Source organism: Anguilla rostrata, chromosome 7, assembly GCF_018555375.3.
Source record: "Anguilla rostrata isolate EN2019 chromosome 7, ASM1855537v3, whole genome shotgun sequence".
In the NCBI taxonomy this organism is placed as follows: domain Eukaryota; kingdom Metazoa; phylum Chordata; class Actinopteri; order Anguilliformes; family Anguillidae; genus Anguilla; species Anguilla rostrata.
Window position 1 is genome coordinate 35,599,308 of NC_057939.1, and position 24,972 is coordinate 35,624,279.

The 24,972-nt window shown below is 41.0% G+C and overlaps 1 protein-coding gene across 1 annotated transcript in view; it reads right to left on the reverse strand.

Moving 5' to 3' along the window:
• Positions 1-24,972, reverse strand: part of polr1a (RNA polymerase I subunit A) — a 46,426-nt gene that overhangs the window by 17,362 nt on the left and 4,092 nt on the right. The window contains exons 6-25 of the mRNA XM_064344141.1: positions 24,592-24,692; positions 24,012-24,098; positions 23,507-23,609; positions 21,257-21,419; positions 20,479-20,646; positions 20,027-20,149; positions 16,180-16,407; positions 14,382-14,636; positions 13,026-13,217; positions 12,116-12,265; positions 9,230-9,413; positions 7,458-7,540; positions 6,952-7,110; positions 4,750-4,848; positions 4,492-4,644; positions 4,316-4,398; positions 4,064-4,229; positions 3,435-3,656; positions 2,855-3,057; positions 1,807-1,974 (exon numbers count right to left, since the gene is read on the reverse strand). Coding sequence (XP_064200211.1) covers positions 1,807-1,974; positions 2,855-3,057; positions 3,435-3,656; positions 4,064-4,229; positions 4,316-4,398; positions 4,492-4,644; positions 4,750-4,848; positions 6,952-7,110; positions 7,458-7,540; positions 9,230-9,413; positions 12,116-12,265; positions 13,026-13,217; positions 14,382-14,636; positions 16,180-16,407; positions 20,027-20,149; positions 20,479-20,646; positions 21,257-21,419; positions 23,507-23,609; positions 24,012-24,098; positions 24,592-24,692 — 3,090 coding nt within the window. The remainder of the gene's footprint in view (positions 1-1,806; positions 1,975-2,854; positions 3,058-3,434; positions 3,657-4,063; positions 4,230-4,315; positions 4,399-4,491; positions 4,645-4,749; positions 4,849-6,951; positions 7,111-7,457; positions 7,541-9,229; positions 9,414-12,115; positions 12,266-13,025; positions 13,218-14,381; positions 14,637-16,179; positions 16,408-20,026; positions 20,150-20,478; positions 20,647-21,256; positions 21,420-23,506; positions 23,610-24,011; positions 24,099-24,591; positions 24,693-24,972) is intronic.

Genomic DNA, 24,972 nt, shown 5'->3' on the forward strand with positions numbered 1-24,972 from the left:
CTGAATAATGAAATAAACGAGAAAAAGTTTCTTAAAATGATACCATGTCATTCTACAGTCAATATCTGGGACTAAATATTGAATAAACATACAACCTTACCATTGGTTTTACGTGTAGACATGTCGCTTTTGAGACTGAGTGGTCATATATTGTCTTGGACAATCCGTTTGTGAAATATACGCACATTTGTGACGCCTTCCAAAATAGCTGTGCATAATACCACACATGTTGATTACGGCATTGTCGCCCTTTTTAGTACGGTCTGGCTTGATTGACAATTCATTTATTCAGTAGGTGAGAGTATAAGCTTTCTAACGATGTATAACATGTCTATTTTTGCTTTTGGAATAGCGTTTTATAGGTCAGCGTAACCAAATCTTTTTTCATCATCGCATTCACTTACGCACACTCTGGGGTAGCATTAAAAGACGCTGCACCTAACAAAGCGTTGTCAACGATTTTTCGTAATTTCTTGGAAAATACTATTATTATTGAGGACGTCTGGGCATAGCTAAGCCATTTGTTTGCTGATAGCCTAGCTGACATCGTTTTCTGGAGCGAAACAGAAGTGGATAGGACTGTGTCATTGATTTACTGTCTCTGTCTCTATCTACTGAACACAGATAAAATGTTATATTGCTATGTAAGTCTTACTGCTCAAAATATTTCGGTTATATACGTTATTTTTGAAATTGAGTGTCTTTAAATAGGTTAGTGATATTAAATAATGTGGACATATCTATAAGCTAACGCTGGTCACTCACCAAGACACCTGCCCAGTTCTCCACTGGTTCTCCTGACACCAACTCAATTTCTCTCCTCTGACCAATATTCCTTGTAACCCTGGTCTGTGCCTGGTCTCTTGGACGCCTAGCAGGCTCATAATGGTAAGGCTGTGGTCCGTCATATGCGTTTGCATAAACATTTACAACCTCTTGTGTCAAAACTAGCATTGAGATCCATTCTTCTTATTGTTCAACATGACCGCTCTCCCTTCTGTTGCGTCACTTCCGGGTTGGCGTTTTTTAGATGCCAAAGTAAAATTCTCTCACAAAAAAAACTACTCCAGAAGTCACTAGTGTGTATATACAAGTATATTTTTATGAACATCTAGTTTCTGCATAATTTTCCTGCACATTGATTCACTGGGGGGGCTCCAACCTGCAATATGCTCTTTAATACGGCTAATTAAATCAACTGGCAGTACACTGCATCAGAGAAACTAGCTGTTTCAACCCGTGGCTGCCCACCCAATCAGAAGTTAGGAACAGTACTGGTATTTTCTGTGCCATTTTTCCATTGGCTGAACAAAATTTCTCTTAACTTTTGATTGGGTGGGCAAGACGCCCGTTTGGGTGGGCTGAGCCCACCCCTGCCCATAGCTGCCGCCGGCCGTGATTACACACACTGTACTCTAAATGCACACTCAATGCCAAAGCCAGATTAATACACAGGCCAAATGGGCACATGCCCAGGGGCCTAACACAACAGCAAAAACAAAAAATGGCAAAAAACACAAACACTGTACACTAAATACACACTCAATGCTCCAACACACACCAAACAATTACACACTGTACTCTGAATACACACTCCACACTGAACACTCCAAACAGATACTTGCACAACAATTATTCTGTATTCCAAACACACACAGTACTACAATTACACACACTCTACCCTAAATACATACTCGACATTCCAAATAAACATACCACACCACACTACAATTGCAAACTGCATTCAAAATTCCTCTGGTCCCCTGTACAATGATGGTGCTGCCCACTTCTCGGGAGGCAACTTACCTTGGGATTCCCAGGGTTACATTCATCTCTCCCCTGCCAGCAAAGTGGAAAGTGTTCAGGGTCATCTGGGTGGAGGGCTCCCCGATGCTCTGGGCAGCCAGAAGCCCCACTGCCTCGCCTGGATCACACAGTGCCCTCTGCCACTTCAGCTGAAGCAGCTGCCTCAGTCTAGGACATGAAGAGGGTAGGTCAGCAGGGAGAAATTCTTTGTTCTTCTATTACCATTATTATGGTCATCATTAGGAGACGAAACACTACAAGTGTAAAGGCACCTGATTTGAATTATAACTAACCTTAACACCTCCACTGCCATACAAAATATTGACATACAACATTTAATCTGTTCATTGGGCTTGTCTTTAAAAGGTTTAAAAGTTACACAAAGAAATATAGCAACACTAGACCAATCAATTTACAGTATAATTACGTAAAATATATAAACCTCAGGTAATATCAGCATGGTACATAGTATACTATGTGTGTGCATGTACAATGTATGATATAAACAGTATGCATAACAAAACAAATCAAATCATGTCACCAGCAAATCAAATAAGGTGACATCAATCACTATGAATCCGAGCTCTCTAAATGACAAATTGCAGCAGATTATTAGCATTAGCGTTAACAGTATTAGTGATAGCATTAGCAGCACTAGCTTTCATTCCCAGATCAGCTTAAGTGGCGTGGTTAAGACAAATGCTCAAGTTTTTCCACAAGTTATTTACTCCGAATTTCCCTAGGAAGTTTGTCAGTCAAAATCCAGAAAATAACAGATGCATTTAAGGCATATGTGCATTTTATTTCAATAAATCAAGTGTCTTTTTTTGGTTTCTGCACGACTGCTAAAGCAGTCTTACTGGTATTCAATGTTACTAATATATTTCTTTCAATGTGAAAATTGTGAAATATTGAATAGTTAAGGCTTAATGTTCAAATTTTCCCTCAATGTTACTGTGAGCCTGTGATCTTATTTTGCAGACTCTACTGGGGTGTTCTGTTGATAATGCAACGTATGGCCGGTGTGAGTGCGGTGACAGGAAGTCACCTGTCAGTTTCCAGTTCCTTGGAGTATTCCTCAGAGACCACCTTGGAGAGGTAGCACTCCACGATGGCATCAAATGTCTCCGAGACTGACCCAAAGGAGATGTCTGGGCGGAGATGGGCCAGACAGGGCTCAGGGCAGTGCAATGTCTTCTTTGTGTATTTACTGCGTTTAGAATTATCCAGAGAACGCCAGCGCTCCACCAGCTATAGAACCAACAGTAAAAAACAGAGGGATTCACAACATGGATCTGAAAGTTTAGACAAGAACAAGTTTTTTATAGGATGTGCTGGTTTGAAGGACCAAGAGCAGAAAATGGGCGTGCTTTTGTCACAAGATCCAAAGAACACCTACAGTTGAACATATTGAAATGAACCCTGGAAAAGTTAGGGCTATATCCATTTATCCAATAAAAGGCCATTCAACAGGAATTTACTATATACTTTTTATGTCCAAATGCTCACTTTCACTGATCTCTCTCCCTCTATTTCCCTGTACCCCACACTGTCATTTCAAAACATTTGTGATGATGCATAACTACATGCAACATATGTAAACTGAGAGGGTTTGAGGAGCACTCCACCTGCAGTGTGGCACTGTCCCGCCCTGCAGAGAGTTCCCCTTGCTCGCTCTGGCATTTCTGCTTGGACAGTTTCTTCTGGGAGAACAGCAAGAATGGCCCCTCCCTGCAGGCGGCTGCCTCCCGCCTGGCCTTCCATTTACGAAGGGCTCTGAAGTGGCTGGCTGCTGCCTCAGAGTCCATTCTCCCCAGTACTTCATCCAAGCAATTGGACTTCCTGATGACCTGCAGGTCAGGGCACAGTGGCACATGAATCAGTTTTTCAAATGCGGGTAACTTTGTGCTGAACAGTTTCCATAAAACTAGACAAAACATACTTATTTATATTTTTTGACAACTTTCAAATCCTAATTTCTGGACTGGCACTGTGTGTACGATTATTCTTTGCTCTTAATTGTGTATTCTAGCACTTTGTTCTCACTTTTTGCATCACAGTAGAAAAAGACACATTTTAGGATTAAGCATCTGCCACAGACTTGAGAATTGTTGAACCAATTACATCAAAGGAACCATGAAAATTAAAGGAGTGCACTCACGGCCCTCCAGGAGAATTCCGGTCACTGCATTAAATGCTTTTCCCCCATTAGTGTGCTAACCTTCCATTAGCAACAAGAGAAAGAGACATCTCGTACCTCATAGTTTTCCTGGATAAACGGGAGTTGGCGAGGCTGCAGGAATTGCGTTTTGGGGATGTCCAGGCCATCTTCCCCGTACAGGAACTGCACAACACTGCCGTCGCTGTCCCGCACTGTCAGGTCATACTGCACCACCAAGCCCTCCAGGTGCTTAACGATACACCTAAGCCAACAGATAATGTGTTTTAATAAAGATAAATAACAATACCACCGCACCGTAGCCCTGGCACTACACCGCCCTGACCTCACCTTTGCAAATACCCTGATCGACTTGTTTTCACAGCAGTATCCACCAGTCCCTCCCGACCAGCCATGCAATGGAAAAAGTACTCCTAAGGAAAGAGAATTTGGATTAGGTAACAGCCCTCAGGAACAGTTTCCGGGACAGATACTCGGTCACATCCTGGAGATGACGGGCGACTCACCGGAGGTTTGATGCCTGTCAAAAACCGGCCAGAGACAAACCCCCCTGACCGAGGTGACACATCATAGGGCTGGAAACAGGGTAGGGACTTCCCAGAGGGCATCAGTGGTGGGCGGCGGCCCTCCAATTCAATCTGACCCAGCAGGCAGGAGATCTGTGGAACATTTCCTCATGGTTCAGACTGTCAAATGGCCACACAAGTTGTTTTAGTGAAAGCTGTAAGATGCAGGCAGCCTTTAGGAGTGTAGGGGGACTGTACCTGCATGGTGTTGACGGTGGAGCCCTTGGCGCCGGACTGCACCATCAGCTGGAGGTTGTTCTCTGGAAAGCGGCGGTGCAGTCCCTGTGGCATACACACCTGAGGACAACCAAGTTCAGAGTAAGCCATTCTCAATGCCGTTCCTCTACTAAACAGTGCAATGTCATCATCAGAAACACTCCCCTATTAAACAGTGCAATGCCATTCTGAGAATCACACTTCTATTTGACAGCAGGGTCATTCTCAACACTACACTTCCATTAGATAGCACAGTGTAGGTCAGTGATCCTCCAGTCTGGTCCCTGGGGCCAGTAGTACTGTTGGTTTTAATTTCTCCCCCTTAATCAGGGACAGATTTAAACCTGACACATAAGGTAAGTGTCATCTCTGGCCAATCAGTGACATAATTGGAGTATGGATAATGAAGCAGAAGAGAAAACCAGCAGTACTACTGAGCTGAGGGCTAGTTTTGAGCATCCCGAGGTTGCGACAATACTGTCCCAATCGATCAGAGTCTCAAATGTTTGTAATTTACATTTGAAATCTGTCTGCAACAGCAAATTCATAAATATTGTGGTAGACATTAGGTGCATCTATCAACATAGCTGAATTCAGTCTTGCCAGTTGAAGTATTTCTCGCTCACTCACTCAAAGTTCACTCTATTATTGATTTCTAATAAAATCAATCGCCAAGTGCAAACAAAATCAATCGCTTAAGTATCTTAAGCATGTGCGATGGATGTTGCTGGTCGCAGCAACATTTGGTTTACACTACTGGTGACTATCACACTGTGGTAGCTGTGACGGTCGCTGAGGATGTGCAAGGACATAAAATGCATTGAGCGGTGACCCTGCCATGGCCCTCGTTGTTATGATAATGTTATTTGCTTTAACAGCAACTTATGAGTTCTCTCTTCTTTATTATTAACAGTAGCCTAGTATATTGTAGCCTACATACTGTATAGGGTTATGGTTAGTCTTTCAGCGGACGATACTGGCATGCATTAGCTTGTGTTGTAGACTTAGAACAACTAGTGATATCTAATCAAATAAGCTCTGTGGCAATCTGGTGTAGCAAGTAAAATAGCCAACTCCACATCCTTGAACTTCAAGCATTTCTAGAGAATTCTACTCTTCCAACGAGTGCCACCTTGTATTGAGACCACATCCCTGAAATTTTCCCTCTGTGTTTGCTATCTCCTTTTGAGCAGCAACAGATATAATGACATGTATCAAGGCTGCTTCTTCCTCCATTGTACTCCAACAGTGAGCTGTCGCTGTAATGTTGCTGGAGTGTCAAGAAGTGTGCTAACGACAGACAACAGTCAATGTCGAGTGACAATAGAACGTTCAAGAACGTTCTGCGATTTCAGTCGAGTGACACTGTTGTTGGACTATAAACCTGCAGTGCAACTGGAGCAGCTACTCCCTATCTCTCTGATTATGAGTGGCTGTTCCAGCAATCTTGCAGTTCAATGGCCAAGAGTTTTAAACTCCTGCTAAGTTGGACACAATGGCCCCCAGTAGTTTAGCAGATTTGTGGCCGTAAGAGTAGTGTAATAAGAAAGCTTGCCAGAAAGTCTAATGTAGACTTTCTGGCAACTTGCTCGGAAACAGAATCAAACCAATGTTGGTTCTGGCTTGCAACTATGAAAAAGTAATGCCATATAAGTAAGATTGTGTAAGGTTGTGTGTTTGTGTGTGTACTGCTAGCACAAATTTTTACTACGCAGTTGTATTTGTTTGCCAGTTAGCAACTGGTATTACCAGGAAAGAATACAACAGGGACACCAGGTACAAAATCACAGTGAATGCATATTCACCAACAATAATCAACATTTTGCTAGAACTAGCTACCTGTAACTACCACTTTCAATGCTGTTCCTGAAGTACTCAATACAATAACTGCTATTAGTAATATACAGAATATACTGATGTCATTCCGTTAAGCTTGCCATGTGAGCCTTTGGTAAGCAAATTGTTTCTTATGGAACTGCATATCTAATTTATTCAAAGATTGTTTTGGTTTCTATCAACAGACATTAACCAATACTCCAATGTTCCACTGGAAGTCCTATTGCTCTAAGGTATTTCCATTGGTATCACTGAATAGCAGTAACAGAATGGACAGTACTGCAATGCCTACATGTGATACTTAATCTCTGAGCAGTCACTGAATGGTCAAAGTTCCCATAAGCTGACCTTGTTGATATCATTGTTGACAAGGCTGGCCACTTCCTTGAATTTGAGGTCCACAGTGTTGAAATTGCGCTGGTCGGGGTTAAGGTGGGCGTCCTGCCACCGCTCACGTGCCTCACTCTCTGAGGCGGTAGGGGGAATATTGAAGGCCGATCGCAGAGCCTGTGGGGAGGGGGGAACCATCAGAACCACGTAAAAGATTAATGGAAAAGAAATGTCTGGATATAGGTCAAGTTATTGTTCTTTTCCAAATGGGGTCAACAGTGAACTGAACAGTACTGAACAGTGTTCAGTTACAGTTTTACAAGGGGAGGAACATTACAAGGCATTCCCACAAGAGTAGTAAACACCATTAATTAAGCTAAATCATGCACCCTAAAAGTCAATCAGTATTTTTGGGATTATGGTTCCACTTAGGGGCTGAACATAAAAAAAAAAATTGAGGTGCTGGTCAATCACATCACTACACATTAGTAAGATGCAAGACGTATGAGAGGCAATTTCTGTACCTGTGCTCCACACTTGGTTGACTCTGCAATGATCTTACTCCTTTTCTTGTTTGCTCTGGGTTTGACCAAAATGTCCTCCACACCTATGAATAAGAGTCCAGCCTTAGGTTTTACTTCTGGTTGTGAAGGGGGGGGGGGGGCGGACTAAATGGTTAAGAATAGCATTTTCACACTTTATTGTGACGCGAATGAGTACGTACTTCCGCTTATGCAGAGGACGTCAGTTGACTAGGCGGTCCTTCAATGTGGCCCGGAAAGCATTTGCGAACACACTGCTAAAAGAATGTGGCCATATGCGACCCAGACCACCTTCGAATGTGGTCTGAGTGATCGGATCTCAATGCGTCCTCAATGCGTCTTGGGTGCATTCACACCTGTAGTTAGAGCTGTCCACTTGTGATCGGATCACCCAAGACGCATTTTAATGCCAGGTCTGAACAGGGCCAAAGATCCTGTTCCTCTTAATTTCAAGTTTGAAAGCAATCTGTGAAATTTAATTGAAAACACAGATTGAAATTTTTTTCTGTCTATATTGATGATTGTTGTTGAGACCTGACAGTTGAAATCTGCATTTTTAGAAGGAGTTCTAGTTTCAAGTGGAAACCAAAGCAGAGCGATTCAATTTTGTTGCAAGGAAAATACTTTACCTGAAAGTGGAGATTACAACTGATTACATGAGATACAAATATCACATCTGTTGTTAGAAGCAGAGGTAAATTTCCATGCATTTTAAAGGATTTCAATAGCTGAACTGAATTAACTCCTAACATTCAAGTTTTGTCTTGTTAGAAAGACTGAATTCACAAACCTTTTGATAATGACATCATAGTGCTTTGCCCTGCTTTCAATAAGATAACATCACCTAAATAACTACACTGCCAGCTTTTAGATTTAGACTATTCCTTGACATAAAACGCTTCCACACCTCATCTAGGCATCACCCAGTCAGGACAAGCATGCTCAAGCCATGCTGAATAAAGTATTTAAGATGGCTACAGCAAAAAGTTGTGTTGTGCTTCAGTTGGTTTTGGAGCCTTGAAGAAGAATGGTTTTCCTCTTTATTTTGGTGGTGGTTCCGTGGTTGTGTGTTTTTAGCTTGTTTCCTTTCATTTTTGTGGTGTAGAAACTGGAAGAGGATAATACTTATCGATCTCTTTTTTGTTTCCGGTGATTTAATATTAACGTTCAGTTTAATGCCTTTTCCGCTGTCATTAAGAAGAAGTGAGCCTGCATTCACTAAATTGACTGCTTCTTATTTAATGAAATTATTTAACCTTACGGCAAGATACAGAGTTTGTTTCGAATTAGTTGATTCCACCAGGTTACTATAGACTGACCCATCAATGAATTTGGTGTTTCAATAGAAAATTGTCATTTCCAATAATAATTATTAAATTAAAACAGGTAAAGCAATCAGGCAAACCCACTTGTGTCCAGTATTCAGACTGCAGGGCTTTTTAACAAGGGCATTGACGGCTGGATGACAGGATTCAGGAAATAAACCTATTTTTTATTATTCGTCCAAACAGCTCCAATAATAAATAATTTCCTCCTCAGTTTTATGTTCATTGTTGTTTCAAACACAAGAAACTACACACTAAGCAACTGATAATAAGTCACCAGGGGACCTAACCAATCATAAAGAAACATTAATAACATACAGAAGGAAACGCAAACCATGGCCGTGGTCATCAGGTTAGTGAAACTGGTTAAGTGAAACTGAATCTCTGGAGCGAAACATTAGTGTAATTTACTTCATTCAGTGGTCTTACCCAAGGTGAATCCACGGTAAAGCTGCAGATAGGCGGTGAAGAGGCGTGCCAAGCAGCTCAGCAGGTGGCTGCTGGTCTCTCCACCATAAAGCTCATAGCAGCAGTGCACCAGCCCATAGGCTGAGCTGCCATAGTGGGCCTTGTCCAGCACCCCCACCAGCAGCTCGCCCTGACGTATAATAACCTGGGATGGACAAATAGCATCATAAAAGGATAGTTTCTGGGTTTTTTAAATGTTATTTCTGTTATTTGTTATATTGGTAGTGTATGTTTTCAACTGGCCTAGAAGGACATTTTATATAGTTTCTGACAACCTAAAGGTTCTATATTGGCTGATACGGAGGCATTAGAAAGTTCATGATTTAAAGTAGAAGAAAAATGACTACACTAATAAACTCAAAAGGAGCTTGTACAGTAATGTTATGCCTCTAGAGGCTGCACATGTCTATGTTATAGGCTTGTCATGGTGTTCAGTTTAACGAACATACAGTGTACGAGCCTATGCTAGTGTAGTTCCCGTTGAGGCCAAAACTTTAAATACACCTAGGCTAAAGATATTCAAACTCAATTTTTCTCCACACATTTCATGTTACCGTACATCTCCTGTGTTAATTCAATTAGGATATCTACTTTATTTCATAAGAGGTAATTTCAAAATAATAGCTAAGAGACAGATTGATTTCAGCTTTTATGTACTATATCAGATTTTCAGTAGGTCAAAAGTTTACATACACTTTGTTAGTATTTGGTGACATTGCCTTTTCATTTCTTAACTTGAATCAAATGCTTGTGGTAGCCTTCCACAAGCTTCTCACAATACTTTACCGGGATTTTTGCTCATTCCTCCTGACAGAACTGGTGTAAGTCAGTCAGGTTTAGGGGCCTCCTGGCTCGGACACGCTTTTTCAGTTCAGTCCACAAATTATCTATGGGATTCAGGTCACGGCATTCTGATGGCCACTCCAATACTTTCACTGTGGTGTATTTAAGCCATTTTGTTACAACTTTGGAGGTATGCTTACGATCATTACCCTGCTGGAAATTGCAACCAAGTTTTAACTTTCTAGTTGATGTCTTGAGGTGTTGCTTCAGTATTTCTAGATGATCCTCATTCCTCATGATGCCATCTATTTTCTGAAGTGCACCAGTCCCTTTTCCAGCAACACACCCCCACAACATGATGTTGCCACCCCCAAGCTTTGCAGTTGGGATGGTGTTTTTTGGATTAAAAGCCTCACCCTTTTTCCTCCATACATAGCTCTGATCACTATGGCTAAACAGTTAAATTTTTGTTTCATCTGACCAGAGAACACTCGTCCAAAAGGCTAGGTCTTCATCCTGGTGATCACCTGCAAACTTCATTCTCATTTTTTTATGCCGGTCTTGGAGTAGGGGCATCTGACTGATTCATGTTCATCATTAACTTTTTTTGGTCAACCAAAGAAGTATGTGCCTGTCCCCTTCCTCTGCAATAAACTTTCTGCGTGGTCAATTAAGCATCAGCTTGGGGCAAGGAACACCCCCCTTAGGGAGCCTGATTTAACAAGCTTAAAGATTAACACAGTGATCAATGGTCTATCTATCCACGTTTCATTGACTGCTCCAATAACGCAAGTCAATCAAATGTTTGCGTGGCCAAAATAATGATCCAATCACATTAGAGATCATACATGGTGTTCTGTCACATCAGTGACTTTTGAGCATAAAAGTCATCAAAAACCTAACAACTTTGCTCTGAGGTAAGGCACTGCCTAACCAACCAGACGCACATCTCCTAAAGGACATCACCGGACTGCACTTCCCAACTCGCACCTCGCTGGAGACCTGCCTGAGTTGGCCTGCTACCATCCGGAAAAATAAGCTGTTTGAGGAACACGTATCTACATACGCAGAAAAAGTATCTCCCTTGCGGCCGGGCCCAAGTGGAAGATTTGTGCACGTCCGTCGTCTTCACTGGAACCTGTCGCGACCCCGACTTCACAGAAGAAGCTTCCTAAGTCTCTGCGCACCTGCCACGGACCCATGGGACCAGCTGACGAGCTGAACGAGCATGACCTAACATAATTAAGGACTGGCCTCCCCTATTATCACCGTTAAGTATTGAAACACATTTTATTTGACACTGACATCAAATTGAATAGAGTAAAATTTGAAATACCTATTCAGGTTACTTTACTGCCATTTGTTGTTGTGTATTGTTTGTTGTACATACATCGGTCGGGAATAGAAAATTCCCTGACCTTGTAGTTTACGTTGTTAAACTTTATTTTTATGAGACTGTTATAACGAATTAACCAAGTAACATAGAATAGCGTCTCACTAACCAATAACACAAACTAACCTTCGTTAAATGGTAGTACTGCCAACCTCTTATGTTTAGCCATCGCAAAATCATCATTTCCTCGTATAATCTTATTAATAAAAATATAATCTTATACAAATTATTGTTTTCAATTAGCCTGTTACCAACTCATTATCATAACCAATAAATGTATATTCTTTATTTCTAAACCGTTGTCATGTCAGTGTTATTTCAATAAGCTGGGCTCTATTGATGTCTCAAATTCTGATTGGTTGTTGAAAATGCCCCTTAGCTGGGGCTAAAATCTTCTGGGACATAAGCTATTCTCACAAGCAGGTTGTAATGAGTATCATAATAGAGACAGGGTAGGAGTCAGGGAACACCAAGACATACAGCATTATTTTTTAAGGCTTGGTTTCAAGCAATGTAGGGACATAAAAGGAAACGTAAATAAAAATAATAATAATAATAATAATAATAATAATAAAAGTAAAAAATTGTCTCTCACATTGATGCCCACCTACCCCCCATTATTGTCAGAGCATGATAACCGGATGAAAACTACCACAGGGCGATGGACTCACCTGGGACTCACACATGGAATCGGGCTGGTACCCTGGGATGGGGCGGGGTGGGTATTTTACCCAGGCTTTACTGGGGATCTTGGCTTTGCCCGTCAGGTTCAGGGGGAGGTGGTTTTCTGGAATCACGTTCAGCAGCAACGTTGACACCACCTGTATGTATCAGAAAAGCAGTTGTTACTATGGTAATCACTGAGAGTGAAATGTTCTGAATTTAAGTTGCATTCGTTTTTGAGGTCACAAACCATATCCTACTGTTCAGACAACACCTCTCTCCTCCACCATGACCATCTCTAGCGATTTTATCTCATCTTAATGCCTGATTATTATTATTTATTTTTTATTTTTCTTTCTGTCAGCAGGGCCTGTGGTTCTATAATCTTGTTTATTTAAATAAATGTTAATGTTCAGTTGGGTCGTTTAGTTCTTGTTTGTAATATAAGATAAATGCTCCACAGGGTAGTTGACAAGTGAATCAAGTCTGCACTTCCTGCTCTTTAATTCAGCTTTGCGATAATACCCCCCCCCCAAAGGATTTGCTGCATTTCAACCCCTGCTCTTTGCAGTTGAATTCAATGGATAACAGCATCTGCTCACTGCCAGTAGAGTAAAATACTGGAGCAAGAGAGACCCATTTTTCAGTGCCTGGCACAGTGTGGTACATCTGTAGTCATTCTGAAGTAATTAAGGCTTAAAAACGACATTCAGCCAGAAAAATCTGAGTAAACTGAGCCTGTGGTGTCCAAATAGATACATGTGCACAGCCTTGTGGTTAAATACTGTACAAGAGGACACTTCTCAGCAAAGAAAAATGAAATGGTTCAATGAATACCAAAAACAAAAACTTTCCATATTTTAGCTATGTAACAAGCTAGTCAGTAACACCTATCTGCACAATTTCTGTAACTATTACCTGTTTGCCTGTCCAGATTGGATGGGGCTTGAGCAGGGCAGGCCGGAGCAGCTTCACCCTGCCCCTTTTGTCAGTGAGGCCACGGTAGACCAGCTCCATGTACTGGTCACGGGTGAAGAAGCAGCCCCTCAGGGTCATGCTGGTACCAGAAACCATGTGATCCTGGATCAACCCAGCCAAGGGTTTCCCATCCTGTGGAGAGACCAGATACTCAATTTGCTGTCCTTAAAAAATGACATGCCCATGACATCCCCTCCATGTCCATTAGTTTAATGGCAAATTAATGAATGTCATTAGTTTGATGTCAAGCTAAATTAATGTCATCAAGAGAACGTCTCATGGATGTCTTTCCGGGAGAATCAGGAGTGCAGCAAGTACTTTCATACCAAAATGTGCATGTTTATTACAGAGAAAACACAAGTGAGGTGCCCTAAAAAAGTTATTCCCACTGTTGTGCCACAACACAGTTAATACAGCTACACTATGTATAACCACATAACAGCTACACTTTGTTTAACTGCAATTCAAAAAACCGCATCAAAGCAAGCCGCCATGGCTGCTAGGGGTTTATGGATAGCAAGCCGCCATGGCTGCTAGGGGTTTAGGGATATTTTTTTTACATTAAAAAAGGCTTGCTGTAATATTGGGAAATCAAACTTTTTAAGTGATTTTTTTGTCATTTAGCAGGATAGCAAGCTGCCTAAGTGTTTTTTAAGACACCTAAGCCGCTGATAGGAGAAATCGTGCAAAAAACAAAAAACCCTAGTCAAATGATTAGAAATGGTCTGTGAATTTATTGAGGCAATTTCATCATGAATGATGCAGCATTTCGTGTTTTTATAGTACTGACTGCTTTCAAGTCTACGTGGAACCTTAGACATGCTAAATGAACTACAATCCGTTTCATTTCATAAAAGAATGAAACCGTGTCGACAACCTCATGTGCCACTCAGGCGTCCATCATCGACATAATTTTCAATAGAAGCCACTCCCCTTCATACATTTTGTGGTTTTCGGTCTTCATTTGGCAATTTTCAGTTTATTTATGCCACATCTGCCAACTTTTAATTTACATTTATAGATCGTGATGCAATGTAACTGGGCATAATTCCATGAAAATATCTGAAATATCTGCTAATGGTTTATGCAAATATGCAATCTCTTTAAAAGGGAATGGAGTGGAAATGGTTCAAATGGGCAATTCTATGCAAATACCTGAATTATGCAATAACCTGCAATTAAGTGGATTCCAATGCATTAATGTACACTGTGTTTGCATCAGTGCAGATTGAAATGAGAAATTCAGTAGAAGGGGAATTCTGGGGATTTCAGGTGTTGCAGCAGTGAGTTCTGTACCTTAGGCACCAAGTATTGCTGGTAGGTGCTGACGAGCGTGTATGCCTCAGCTCGGCCCAGCTCACTCTGGGGAAAGTGCGCGTTCATCTCGTCCCCATCAAAGTCGGCATTGTAGGCCTTGCAATTGGCGTAGTGCAGACGCAGGACCTTCTCCCCGGGCAGGATGCGAGCACAGTGTGCCTGGATGGACGGCCGATGGAGTGTGGGCTGTCGATTCAGGAGTAGCACATCTCCATTTTTAATGTGCCGGTTCACCTGGAGGCAGGGGTCAAAGGTTGTGGTCAACTATCTTTTGGCCACCATAGTAGATTATAGCCATGAGTTCTCACATTGTAGTTTTATTAAGCAGTAATAAGCAGTCAAAGGTCACCCTGACTGTAGATCCATTATTATTGGTTTATGTGAAGCAGTCAAAGGATGGCTGAATAGCGAACAAGGAAGAGTCATTCCACGGGAAATAGACAAGGCTGTCAGGTTTGTTGCTCAGAATCCCTTCATTTTCATTTAGGCCACATATTCCTTACCTATCTGTAAAGACTAGAACTAAACTAGAGCTCCAGATATGAAATTATTATTGAGAACTGAATAACGATTTGATGATCATTCAAAATGGCCAACTTTCACTGAGGCGTGATTTTCAGATGTCTGTATCTCTGGCAAAATAAGGATAAGAATCGAATTTTTTCCAGCCTCATTCTTTCATCATTTCATTGAGATATGTACACAGCTAATGTTTTGATATCACCCTTACTCCTTCATGCTAAAATGATTAATAAAATTTTATACTGTTTCTATTTCCTAAAGCTCAAAGTTTTTTAAATTTATTTTTACAGATTTTCACCAACAAATTTAGTTTTAGACAGTACAACACAAAAGCATACAAAAAGGAAGAGAAGCAAAATGTGCAAACATGCACTCAACAGCACAAACAATTAGCAATTTCCAATAGAATCTGTTTCCAACTTCTTTACAGTCGCTTTAAATTCATTGAGTGGCCAAGCCCTGAAGTTTTGGCTCATTCTGAAGGCTATTCCAGGTGCAGGATACATGAAGACTGTCTTGCCAAACTTTAGGAACAACCATAGGAAGATAATCTCAAGACCATAACCGTAAAGTGCCTTCACATTTTAGTACCATATAGTCCTTGACTATACAGGATGGTAGATTATTGGAATTATCAAGGATTTAATAACTTCCCAGAAACTACTAGGATTGTTCATGTTTTCAGTAGTTACAAATAGATAGTATGCAGATGCAGCTTTCCTGATGAGAGAAGTATATTTGTTATTTAACTGTCTAAAGACAAGCCAATCAGTCTCAGCACCAGACTTCCTTGCCTTTGCCCTGGCCATATTACATTCATGGAGCATACTGGAGAGTTCCATAGTGAACCTGGGTTTATCCTTTAATTCTATACTTATGGACAAAAGCAAGTTTGTTTTTCAAAAATTTTAAACTTTTGAAAAAAAATTCTGCACAATTTCAACATCATCAATAAGGGCAATTCTGTTCCAGTCAAAACAAAATAAATCATGCAAAAAATCCCTGTTCAACAAGCAGCTTCATATTTCATATTTGCACAAAATGAGGTTTACACTTAGGGATATTAACATCTTAGATAATGACCACTGTGTTATCACAGCTGTCTGAAGGAAGTATGAGGAAAACTGGAAGCATAATCTGTAAAACACCTAAATCCTGGTTTGGTTTTGATGAAGAGACCCAGAATAAACAGTGAAATGAGCAATAAGTAGAACGGCATTAATGAGTAGACAGAGAGAAAAGGACGCGCACTTACGATTTTCATGGGCATTTTCTGCGGGCCCTGGGAGGGTGTGAGCAGCTGCTTGGCGATAGCCTCCCGCTGGGTGTGGTTGTCAGCGCTGAGCACGGTGCTCGAGCCGTCCTCGTTTATGACCATGGAGGCGCCCGGGTGCACGTTGGGCCCGTTGATCACTGCCTGCCGAAGCTCCTTCACGTTCCACGGCGTAACCGGCTGGGGGTACGTCAGCTTTGTGGCAAACACCTGCAGCACGGCACACACACACTGCTCACTCGCAGGTTGCGAAGAAAGGGGTGGGCGATACCACTCCCATGCAGAATTGCAAAGTGGCATATCATACGCTCTGATCGTAATGCAATAAATAGCGCATCCATCGCGAGGAACCTGGACGGGGTTGGGGGGAGAGGCACCATTTGTGGTCAGGGAGGGGTCTGTAATGCAAAAGGTTTGTCCTTTATCAAAGTGTGGGCAAACATCCCACCCAAAGAACTACAATTATGATCAATATATTTTAACACATGAAACAATGCAAACTGGCCTCCCAAAAAAGAAACTAAGAATTTTGAATCCAGTACAATGCATACAAATGGTAAGCGAATGGAATTTACCATAGTAACTGAAACATTTTATTGTGTTTCAAATGATTTAATCCTCTAAAAAGATCAATATATCATGATACACTAAGCACCTGAACAATACCATCCAGGGCTGCAGACTAACTTTTTACATTGGTTGCACTGATGCGCCTAACGTTTTCATTTAGGTGCACCAGCACATAATGTAGGTGCACCCAAAAATTTTCACCGTGCCTTTTGGCACCACAATAATACATTTTAAGCGTTACCTTTTTTGTCAGTTCCTATACACATTGGTAATTTCTTAACACATTATGTAAATGATTGTAAACAGGAATAAAGGTGCAGATAAATGTTTTTTTTTAATTTAAATCACAGCACAAACAAGAAATCGCAATAACCTCAATTGTTTAAAACATAAACTTAAAAAGTGGTGATGTTTAAAGTGCTTGACAAACTCAAATAAATAAATCAAACTCAAATAACTCAAACAAAAGTGTGTGCTGCTCCCGGAGGAGTACAGGGCGCGGTTTCACACATACACAGGAGCGATTCCAGGATTTTAAAAATGAGGTGACACAGGGGGGGAAAAAAGAACCAGTCAGGGGGGTGCCCATGGGAAATCAGAAAATTCTATCAGAAATAAATACAGCGTTGATAAAAATTGCCTTAGAAAACATTGGGCACGATTTTCAGGCTCTTGTGCAGTGCCCTGTGCCCTAATACAGGTGGTATTACATGAAGTGTCACTGCACAAGCGATTGGCAGCGAATCAGGCAGCGATTGACAGCGCTCTGATCCAATGGCGCTGGGCTTTGTCAGATTGATAGTACTCTAGCCCAATGGCATTGGGGGTGCACCGGGGGGAGGGGTTGCCAATCCTTTAGACACGCCCATGCACATACATGCCTTATTTTCTTTTTTCGACCCGCATTCAGCGAAGAAGAATATCAGGGTCAGACCCAATCAGAGGCAGAGTAGGGGCGGGTCTTCGCAGAATGCGGGTGGGGGGAAAAAAAAATAATGCTACACACATACACACACTGTACTACAACGGAGTATTAGGGCCACATTAAGGGAAAAAAATTTAGAGATTTCGAGAATAAGGTCGTAATGCAAGAATAAAGTCGTAATTTAATGAGAATAAAGTCATAATATTTCAGAAAAAAAGTTGTAATATTACGAGAATAAATTCGTAATTTTACGAGAATAAAATTGAGAAAAAAAACCCCCATAATTTTTAGGAAAATATATTACCAGCAACCAACAAAATGGATGAGAGGACAGTCTAATGGCAGCCTGAGCCTGAAATTTCCTCCAAGTCCGTGTGGTTCTTTCGTCGGAATGGACACAGTTTCTTGCACAATCTTTTCAATGTCCTGATACTTATGATAATGTGGTGCTGATGTGCCAAAAGATTAAGTATTTTGTTATTTCTGAAACCTATACTAAAGTATAACTTCACAAGATGCTCTACCTTCCTCATTTTAACACAGGCGGCAGGCTGCTCTTCTGATATTTCCCTTCTAAAATAACACGTAACCTAAAATTACAACTTTATTCTCGTAATATTATGACTTTTTTTCTCGTAATATTACAACTTTATTCTCGAAATCTTTTTTCCCCCCTCATTGTGGCCCTAATACTCCGTTGTAACACAGAGACAGACCTGCTAAATGTCAGGTGTAGGGCTGTCAAAAAATATTTGAAGTTCGAAAACTATTCGAAAACCTAAATTTGAGCATTCGAATATTAGTTTTGGATCCCGCGTAATTTAATTAACATGCAGGCTTTAATTTTATGCGGCGAATCATGTTCATGCACACAAAGTTCATTTCCTGTGCTAACATTACTTCCTCTGTCAACAAAAAACGTTCTGCCCTGGACCCACAGCAAGTGGATTGTCTGGTTTTCCTTGCCAATAACCTCCGGTGATACTTTCAGCTCCATGGACACCGAACGTTACTGGTCAGCTAGCCTCGCGAGCCAGTCTCTTTTTTCACTTCGTTCAACAGATCTGGTCAGCTAACAATTTAGGCTAAATAATGTTCCCATGGCAGGCTATGTTTCCTTTCTTTTCTGAAGATTTTGATAAAATTGGATGATGAAACAAGTTAAACAAACTAAAGAGTAAGTAATTTATGTTGTTTTAGGCTACAGGTATTATTCGTTTGAATAGTTTTTGTGTTAAGAAATAAACAGGGATTTCCTATAAACAATCATTTCCCTATGATTAATAAATGGCGATTTGTGGCAAATTACATCCACGAGAAAGTGCTTTATTCATTTGCGCATTAGGCCATAGAAACTGAAGGGGGTTCATTTATAAAATGAACTTGCGTGCATACGTCAAGTAAAGACCTGACGTGGAGCCACGACCGTTTCCACGGTCAAATCGAGTCATGTTGAAATTTAATAAATCACTACTTTGACGTGATTTTTTACCCACGCGTCACACAGTTGATACGTTTTATACATGAGGCCCCAGATGTAGTGGCCTAGTATTAAAGTTCACCGATGTCCTCTATTCTACTGCCCGCTTGTGGAAAAGGCCAGTTTACAGGGAGCGTCACGTGCATATTGCGCCCGACAATAAGCAGCTTATTTTTGTGAATTATAGGCAAATGATATTTGAATATATCCAAACTGTAACTAATTACAAAAGCTAATATTCGAACTCAATTTCATGGCACTTTTGACAGCCTTAGTCAGGTGCACCAGTGTGACCAATGAAAATGTTTAGTCGCACTTGGCAGATTTTTGTAAAATGGTCGCACTCTGGAGCCTCAAATTCCTGATGAAATTAGATATTGGAGATGTTTTGGGCACCCCTTCAAGGAACAGCCAAACTCACATGCTACTGGGCCAAGTTACATGAGTAAACGTAAGAAACATGGCCAACACTGCTGCGCGATATTGCCTGTTTAGTTTCTGTAAATGTATTTCATACAGATATTTTGCTTTTTCCCCCCCTCTTTTTCAGATATTTAGATTGTATGCTGTATAGAACCTATATGTAAGAAAGTCTGTGTTAATGTTGAAAATGTTTTATTAGTATGTGAAATACTAATAGTAGCTGAAATTTTCCTCGCAGACCTAAGGTCTCTGTTAAATAAGGCATGCAGAAGAAAGAAACAGAAGCACTCCAGAAATGTAAATGATTCCACACACTGTTTACGAATGTAACATCCTGTGGCAGAGACCCTCCCATTACTGGAACGATGCAATGTTTGTGACATTCGCATTGGACAGAACATCATTGTACACAAAAAGACAGTGACTCTTACCATTGGTATTCCAATCTCATTGATTCCAATGTACATGTCAGGGCAGATGACTGACCGCGCTGCATAGTCTACACGTTTCCCCATCATGTGCTTCCGGAAAAGTCCATCCTTCTTTTCCAGGACCTGAAAAACACAAGCAAGGTTTGTCTGCAAAAGGGAAGGATCTTCTCGCATTGTCACTGTAAACAGCAGCAGCTTGAAGGTTCCAGGTCCGTGTAACAGAGGTTGGGTTCAAGCTCCAATGTTTTAATTTCAGTGAGTAAATTATGTGTTAAAATGGAAAAACAAATCTGAAATGTTGCAAATTCTAATATTACATCATATTATAACATACACTATTCATTTCGGGCTTGATATCCCTACCCTGAGCCATTTACATTTCTTCCACATTGTTATTCATACAGACCACTGAATATAGGAGGATGAGGTGGAGGTGGAGCATATACACCCACCTGACGAATCCCAGGGAATTTTTCTGTCATCAACTTGTCCATGTCACTGTCGAAAACAATGTTGACGTGACTCTGCAGGCGGATCCAGACATTGTAGAACTTGTCCGTGATTGTCTGGCCTGGAAGGCCAACCAGGAAGTCCTGGTCAGTCTTGCTATTAGTTGCTTCCTGCAAATGTGGGAGAGTCAGAGGGAAATAAGGGGCATCTGTATGGTATCTTATTCCCTTTCATTTTTGAAACCCGAAACCTCCCTACAGGAAGTCATCAACTTAATAAAATTCTCAAAAGTATCAGACTTCTCAGACAAATGGACCAAATCCACAGTCTTAATACTCAAGAGGAAGACCAGAATGCTGTGACTCTGTCAGCTACAGCATCTTAACTTCACTCCAATTCTCAGTAACGTTTAAAGTTATCTCAACCTTTGGAAAAACCATCCATTTATGAATGCAATACACAAAATAACATTCTCAATGACTCCCGCCCAACAAAATTTTAAATTTCAGACAATATCTGGCAAACCACATTCAGTATATTAGTTAAATGGGTACTGCACGTGGTGGGCTGAAGGGGTTGTCGTGTTTATGTGGGCTATGCGCAAGGATTTCAAGGGGTCACATATATATGCATTAATAAAATGTCAAGGAATTTGACCTCCAAAGTGGGGGTTGGTGGTGGGCTGTGCTCTAGGGAAATCAGACAGTGAAGTACATGGGCTTATTCTCCCTCCCAATCCTTCCCTTAAACTCATGCCCAAAGGCCCCTGCCATAACTCACCTCCTCCAGCTCCTCTCCGCCGTTGCTGAGCGACCGTGCCTTCTCACCTGCCATGAGAACCAGCAGCTTCCTGATGATGCTGCAGTCCTTCATTACAGCCTGCATGTTGACCGTCTGACCGTTGGTGAACATCTGGTCCCCCAGGCGGTTTATGGGCCGGTACCTACAGACAATATGGCAGTAAATGTAGGTCCTACTTTTCACATGAATGGTTCGTGCTTAAAAGACATCTGTCCACAGAATGCGTTTTTGCAACACAAACTTAAGTGTTGAATTTTACATGCTCCATCAGCTTGCATGTGATGTGAAGTTGCATGTGAAATTAAAGTATGGTTCGGTTATAAACAGTAAAATGAAGAGAAGTGGATAAGTATTGGGGTGGCAGGTATGTCATCCCACCAAGTTATGCCTTGGTGGGGCGACATACCCCATACCTGTACAGCGCCAAGAGTTTGCCACTTTTCAGGGTTTTCTACAGAAATAACCACAATGACCACAGACTTTCAGCCCTTAAAACCATTCACTGACCCCATTTCAACAGACAGAATTCAAAAACAACTTCACCGTTCGCACAATAAAGCCCCAAACTTTGGGGATTTTGCATTTTCTCCTTATTTTTCCTGCCCTGCATCATCACAATGCTGCAAGCCCACAAACAATATGTCTCCCCATTGCACATTTACCAACATCTGCTGATCATTTACCTACACCAGCCAAGCAAAATGTCACACATGCAAAATTGACTTTTATGCTTTTCCCCAAGAACATTCCCACTCTGTACACCTAGTCATTTGGTGGCTCACTGTGAACGTCGCGGCCTTTGGACCGCTGAGTCACAGTGTCGAATCCCACCTCAGGCAAATCTGTGATTTGTTATGCACACTTATTTGCTAACTAATACTTTCCTACTGCTAAATTATTATCGGTTACAAGCCCAGTTCCTTACCCACTGTGCTACACTCCGTCCTCCGAAGCGACAAACCAGATGACACAGGACACCATATCGGGGGTCGGAGACCCTACATGCCTAACATTTCCCTTTCCCATGTCCTCTTTAAGTTTGAGTGAAATCTTCAGGTAGGCCAGTCCTTGCCATAAATTAGTCTGACCCCCCTTCCCTTCTCTCCTAAACCTTAACCCGGCATCACCCAATCAGGGCAAACATTTTCAAGCCATGCTGGGTAAGGTATTTAAGATTGCCACAGGAAAAAGTGTTGTGTTGCATTGGTGTCAGAGCCTGGAAGAAGCATTTTCCTCTTTTTATTTTGGTGGTGGTTCCTAGGTTGTGCGTTTTTGACTGCTTCTTATTGAATTCAATTATTTAATCTTAAAACCTGGTATAGAGCTTGTTTTGACTTGTTGGTTGATTCCACCAGTGCACTGTAGACTGACCTATCATTGAATTTGGTAATTATTATATGAAATCTAATAAAATATATTTTACATGTAGGTTAAGTGAGGGGTTCTAGCAGGCAACTTCTCTTGTGTTCAGTATTCAGAGTGCTGGATATTTTAACAAGGACAATGACCGTTGGAACCGCTGGATTCAGAAAAGAAACATATTCTTAATTAATCCTTGCTTGTCCGACAAAGTACAATAGTATCATTTCTTCTGCAATGCTAAAGAATAACATATCTTATTTCTGAACATCATTTTCTAAACAAGCCTATTTCATTCATGTATTTCATTCAAGATGTGCTTCCCAAACACCCACATCACTGCATGCAGGCAGTTGTTTAAACATATTGTGTATTCATTATAAAAAATATACATTGGTGTAAAACTGCTGAAATTATTCAGCAACATTATTCCCACTATAAATGATTGCCATTTCACACTTCGATATGACACATATGCTTTGAATGACACCATTCTCTTCACATGGTAAGATGAAAAAACACAGGGCCAAGTTATTTAATAATAATTTAGAAAGCATTGGGTAGCAGAATTGCTTTGGAATACAGAATGTTTAATTTGTGTTAGGAAAGATAGTCAATATTGTTTATTGTAACTTGGCGCAATTTTGATATCAGTACTTTTAAAGGCAGGCCTAAATTTTGCAAATGATAATGACTTATAGTGGTTTGTATGTGTGAGTAACTTGGAATTTCTGTATGTTGAAAATGTGTCTTTCTTCAGACAGCAAATACAAGCAGGTTATGGCAACAGAGGTTTAACGGCAGGTATGAACATCTAGTGGTGCAGCAGAGGGAGCAAGCAAAGTGCCAAAGTTCTATGCACCAACTTACCTAGAGGGAGGAACCACAAGCAGTTCCAGAAAGAACATATCGGGGCTGAAGCCAGTCTTATTGCAAGCTTCCATCCCTGAGAACAAGTAATTCAGGAAGAAACCTGGAACACAAACATATCCAAACAGTGAACTCAAAGTGCCCACAGAGTCATGTTGGCTCACCTTTTTCTCTCAATAATAAGTAGTGTACTCCACTGTAGCCAAATCTTCCACTGTTATATTATTTTGCTGGATTCAGGCATTTGCTCTCAATGCTCTAATAGACTGTACTGTGGAGTGTATGGATTTATGTCTGGACCACACTCATGAGAGGTTGTCACAAGTCTTTACAGAAGAATAAGGCTGAGAGTGGGCATTTCCAATTCCCAACTGAGTGGTGCTTTCATCATCTCAGACATTCCATTTTGGGACATTCATACAGTTTCGCAATTATAAAATATATATATATATATTATAAATTGAGGATGGATGGCCAAGTCTCTGACCCCCAAGGAGGGATATACCTTCCTTCTCCCACAGTTTAGCCACATGCTCCTTGGCGATGCTGGGAGTCAGGTAGCCCCTTTTCCCCAGCTGTGAATCTTCGATTACTGTCAGGGAAGACAAGAAATGCTCTGAGCCTCAGCTGCAGAAGTCCTGCAGCTTTCTCAGACTCAGGCTCAGATGGATGAGAAAAACCTCATATTTCACAACCTCTTATTATTCATAAAATATTCCCTTTTATCTGATGCAGTTTCTAAAATATACTTAAAATTTCAGTTGTACTGTAAAATGCTAGCAAATCTTGACAGAATTTCTATGTACCAAACAGATACTCAGCTAAATGTGCTAAAATGTATCTGTCATTACTGAAACAAAAATTGCTCCAATTTGCCAGTTTCTTTAATATTCATCAAGATGCATGGCCAATAAGAGAGTCTATATACTGCCAACACATCATTGTGGAGAGCACTGTAACCACATGTTACTAATCAAACACTTCTTAACATGGAAATATGGAGAAAGGAACAAATTGCTCAGTGTGTGACCTGTGCCATGCGGCCTGAGCCTGGAGTTCCTCGGGGGGGAGGGGGTGGGTGTTACCTTCCGTTTCGCCCTTTTTCCTGTTCCCTTTACACATAGCTGCAGGCAGCATCGCAATCAGCTTGCTGTTGTGCTCTTTGCGTACTAGAGTTCGGCCAGTTCTGTGAGGAAGGAGCAAACAAGCCACCTTATTTTTTGCCAGTGTTTATTCCCTTTAAACATATCTACCAATGAAGAATAATGCCCAAACATATTATACAATCATACTCCTATCATCACTGCAGATAAGTAAGCATTCTGTCAGCATCCACATGTGTAACTGAAGGTTACATTTTTTAAAAATCTGGGGACAAGGCACATCAAAGTTTTCCATAAAATATCATCACAATTGCAAAAAATGTAACTTCTCAACCCCACATAAACAAGGCAGTTAAAGGATGA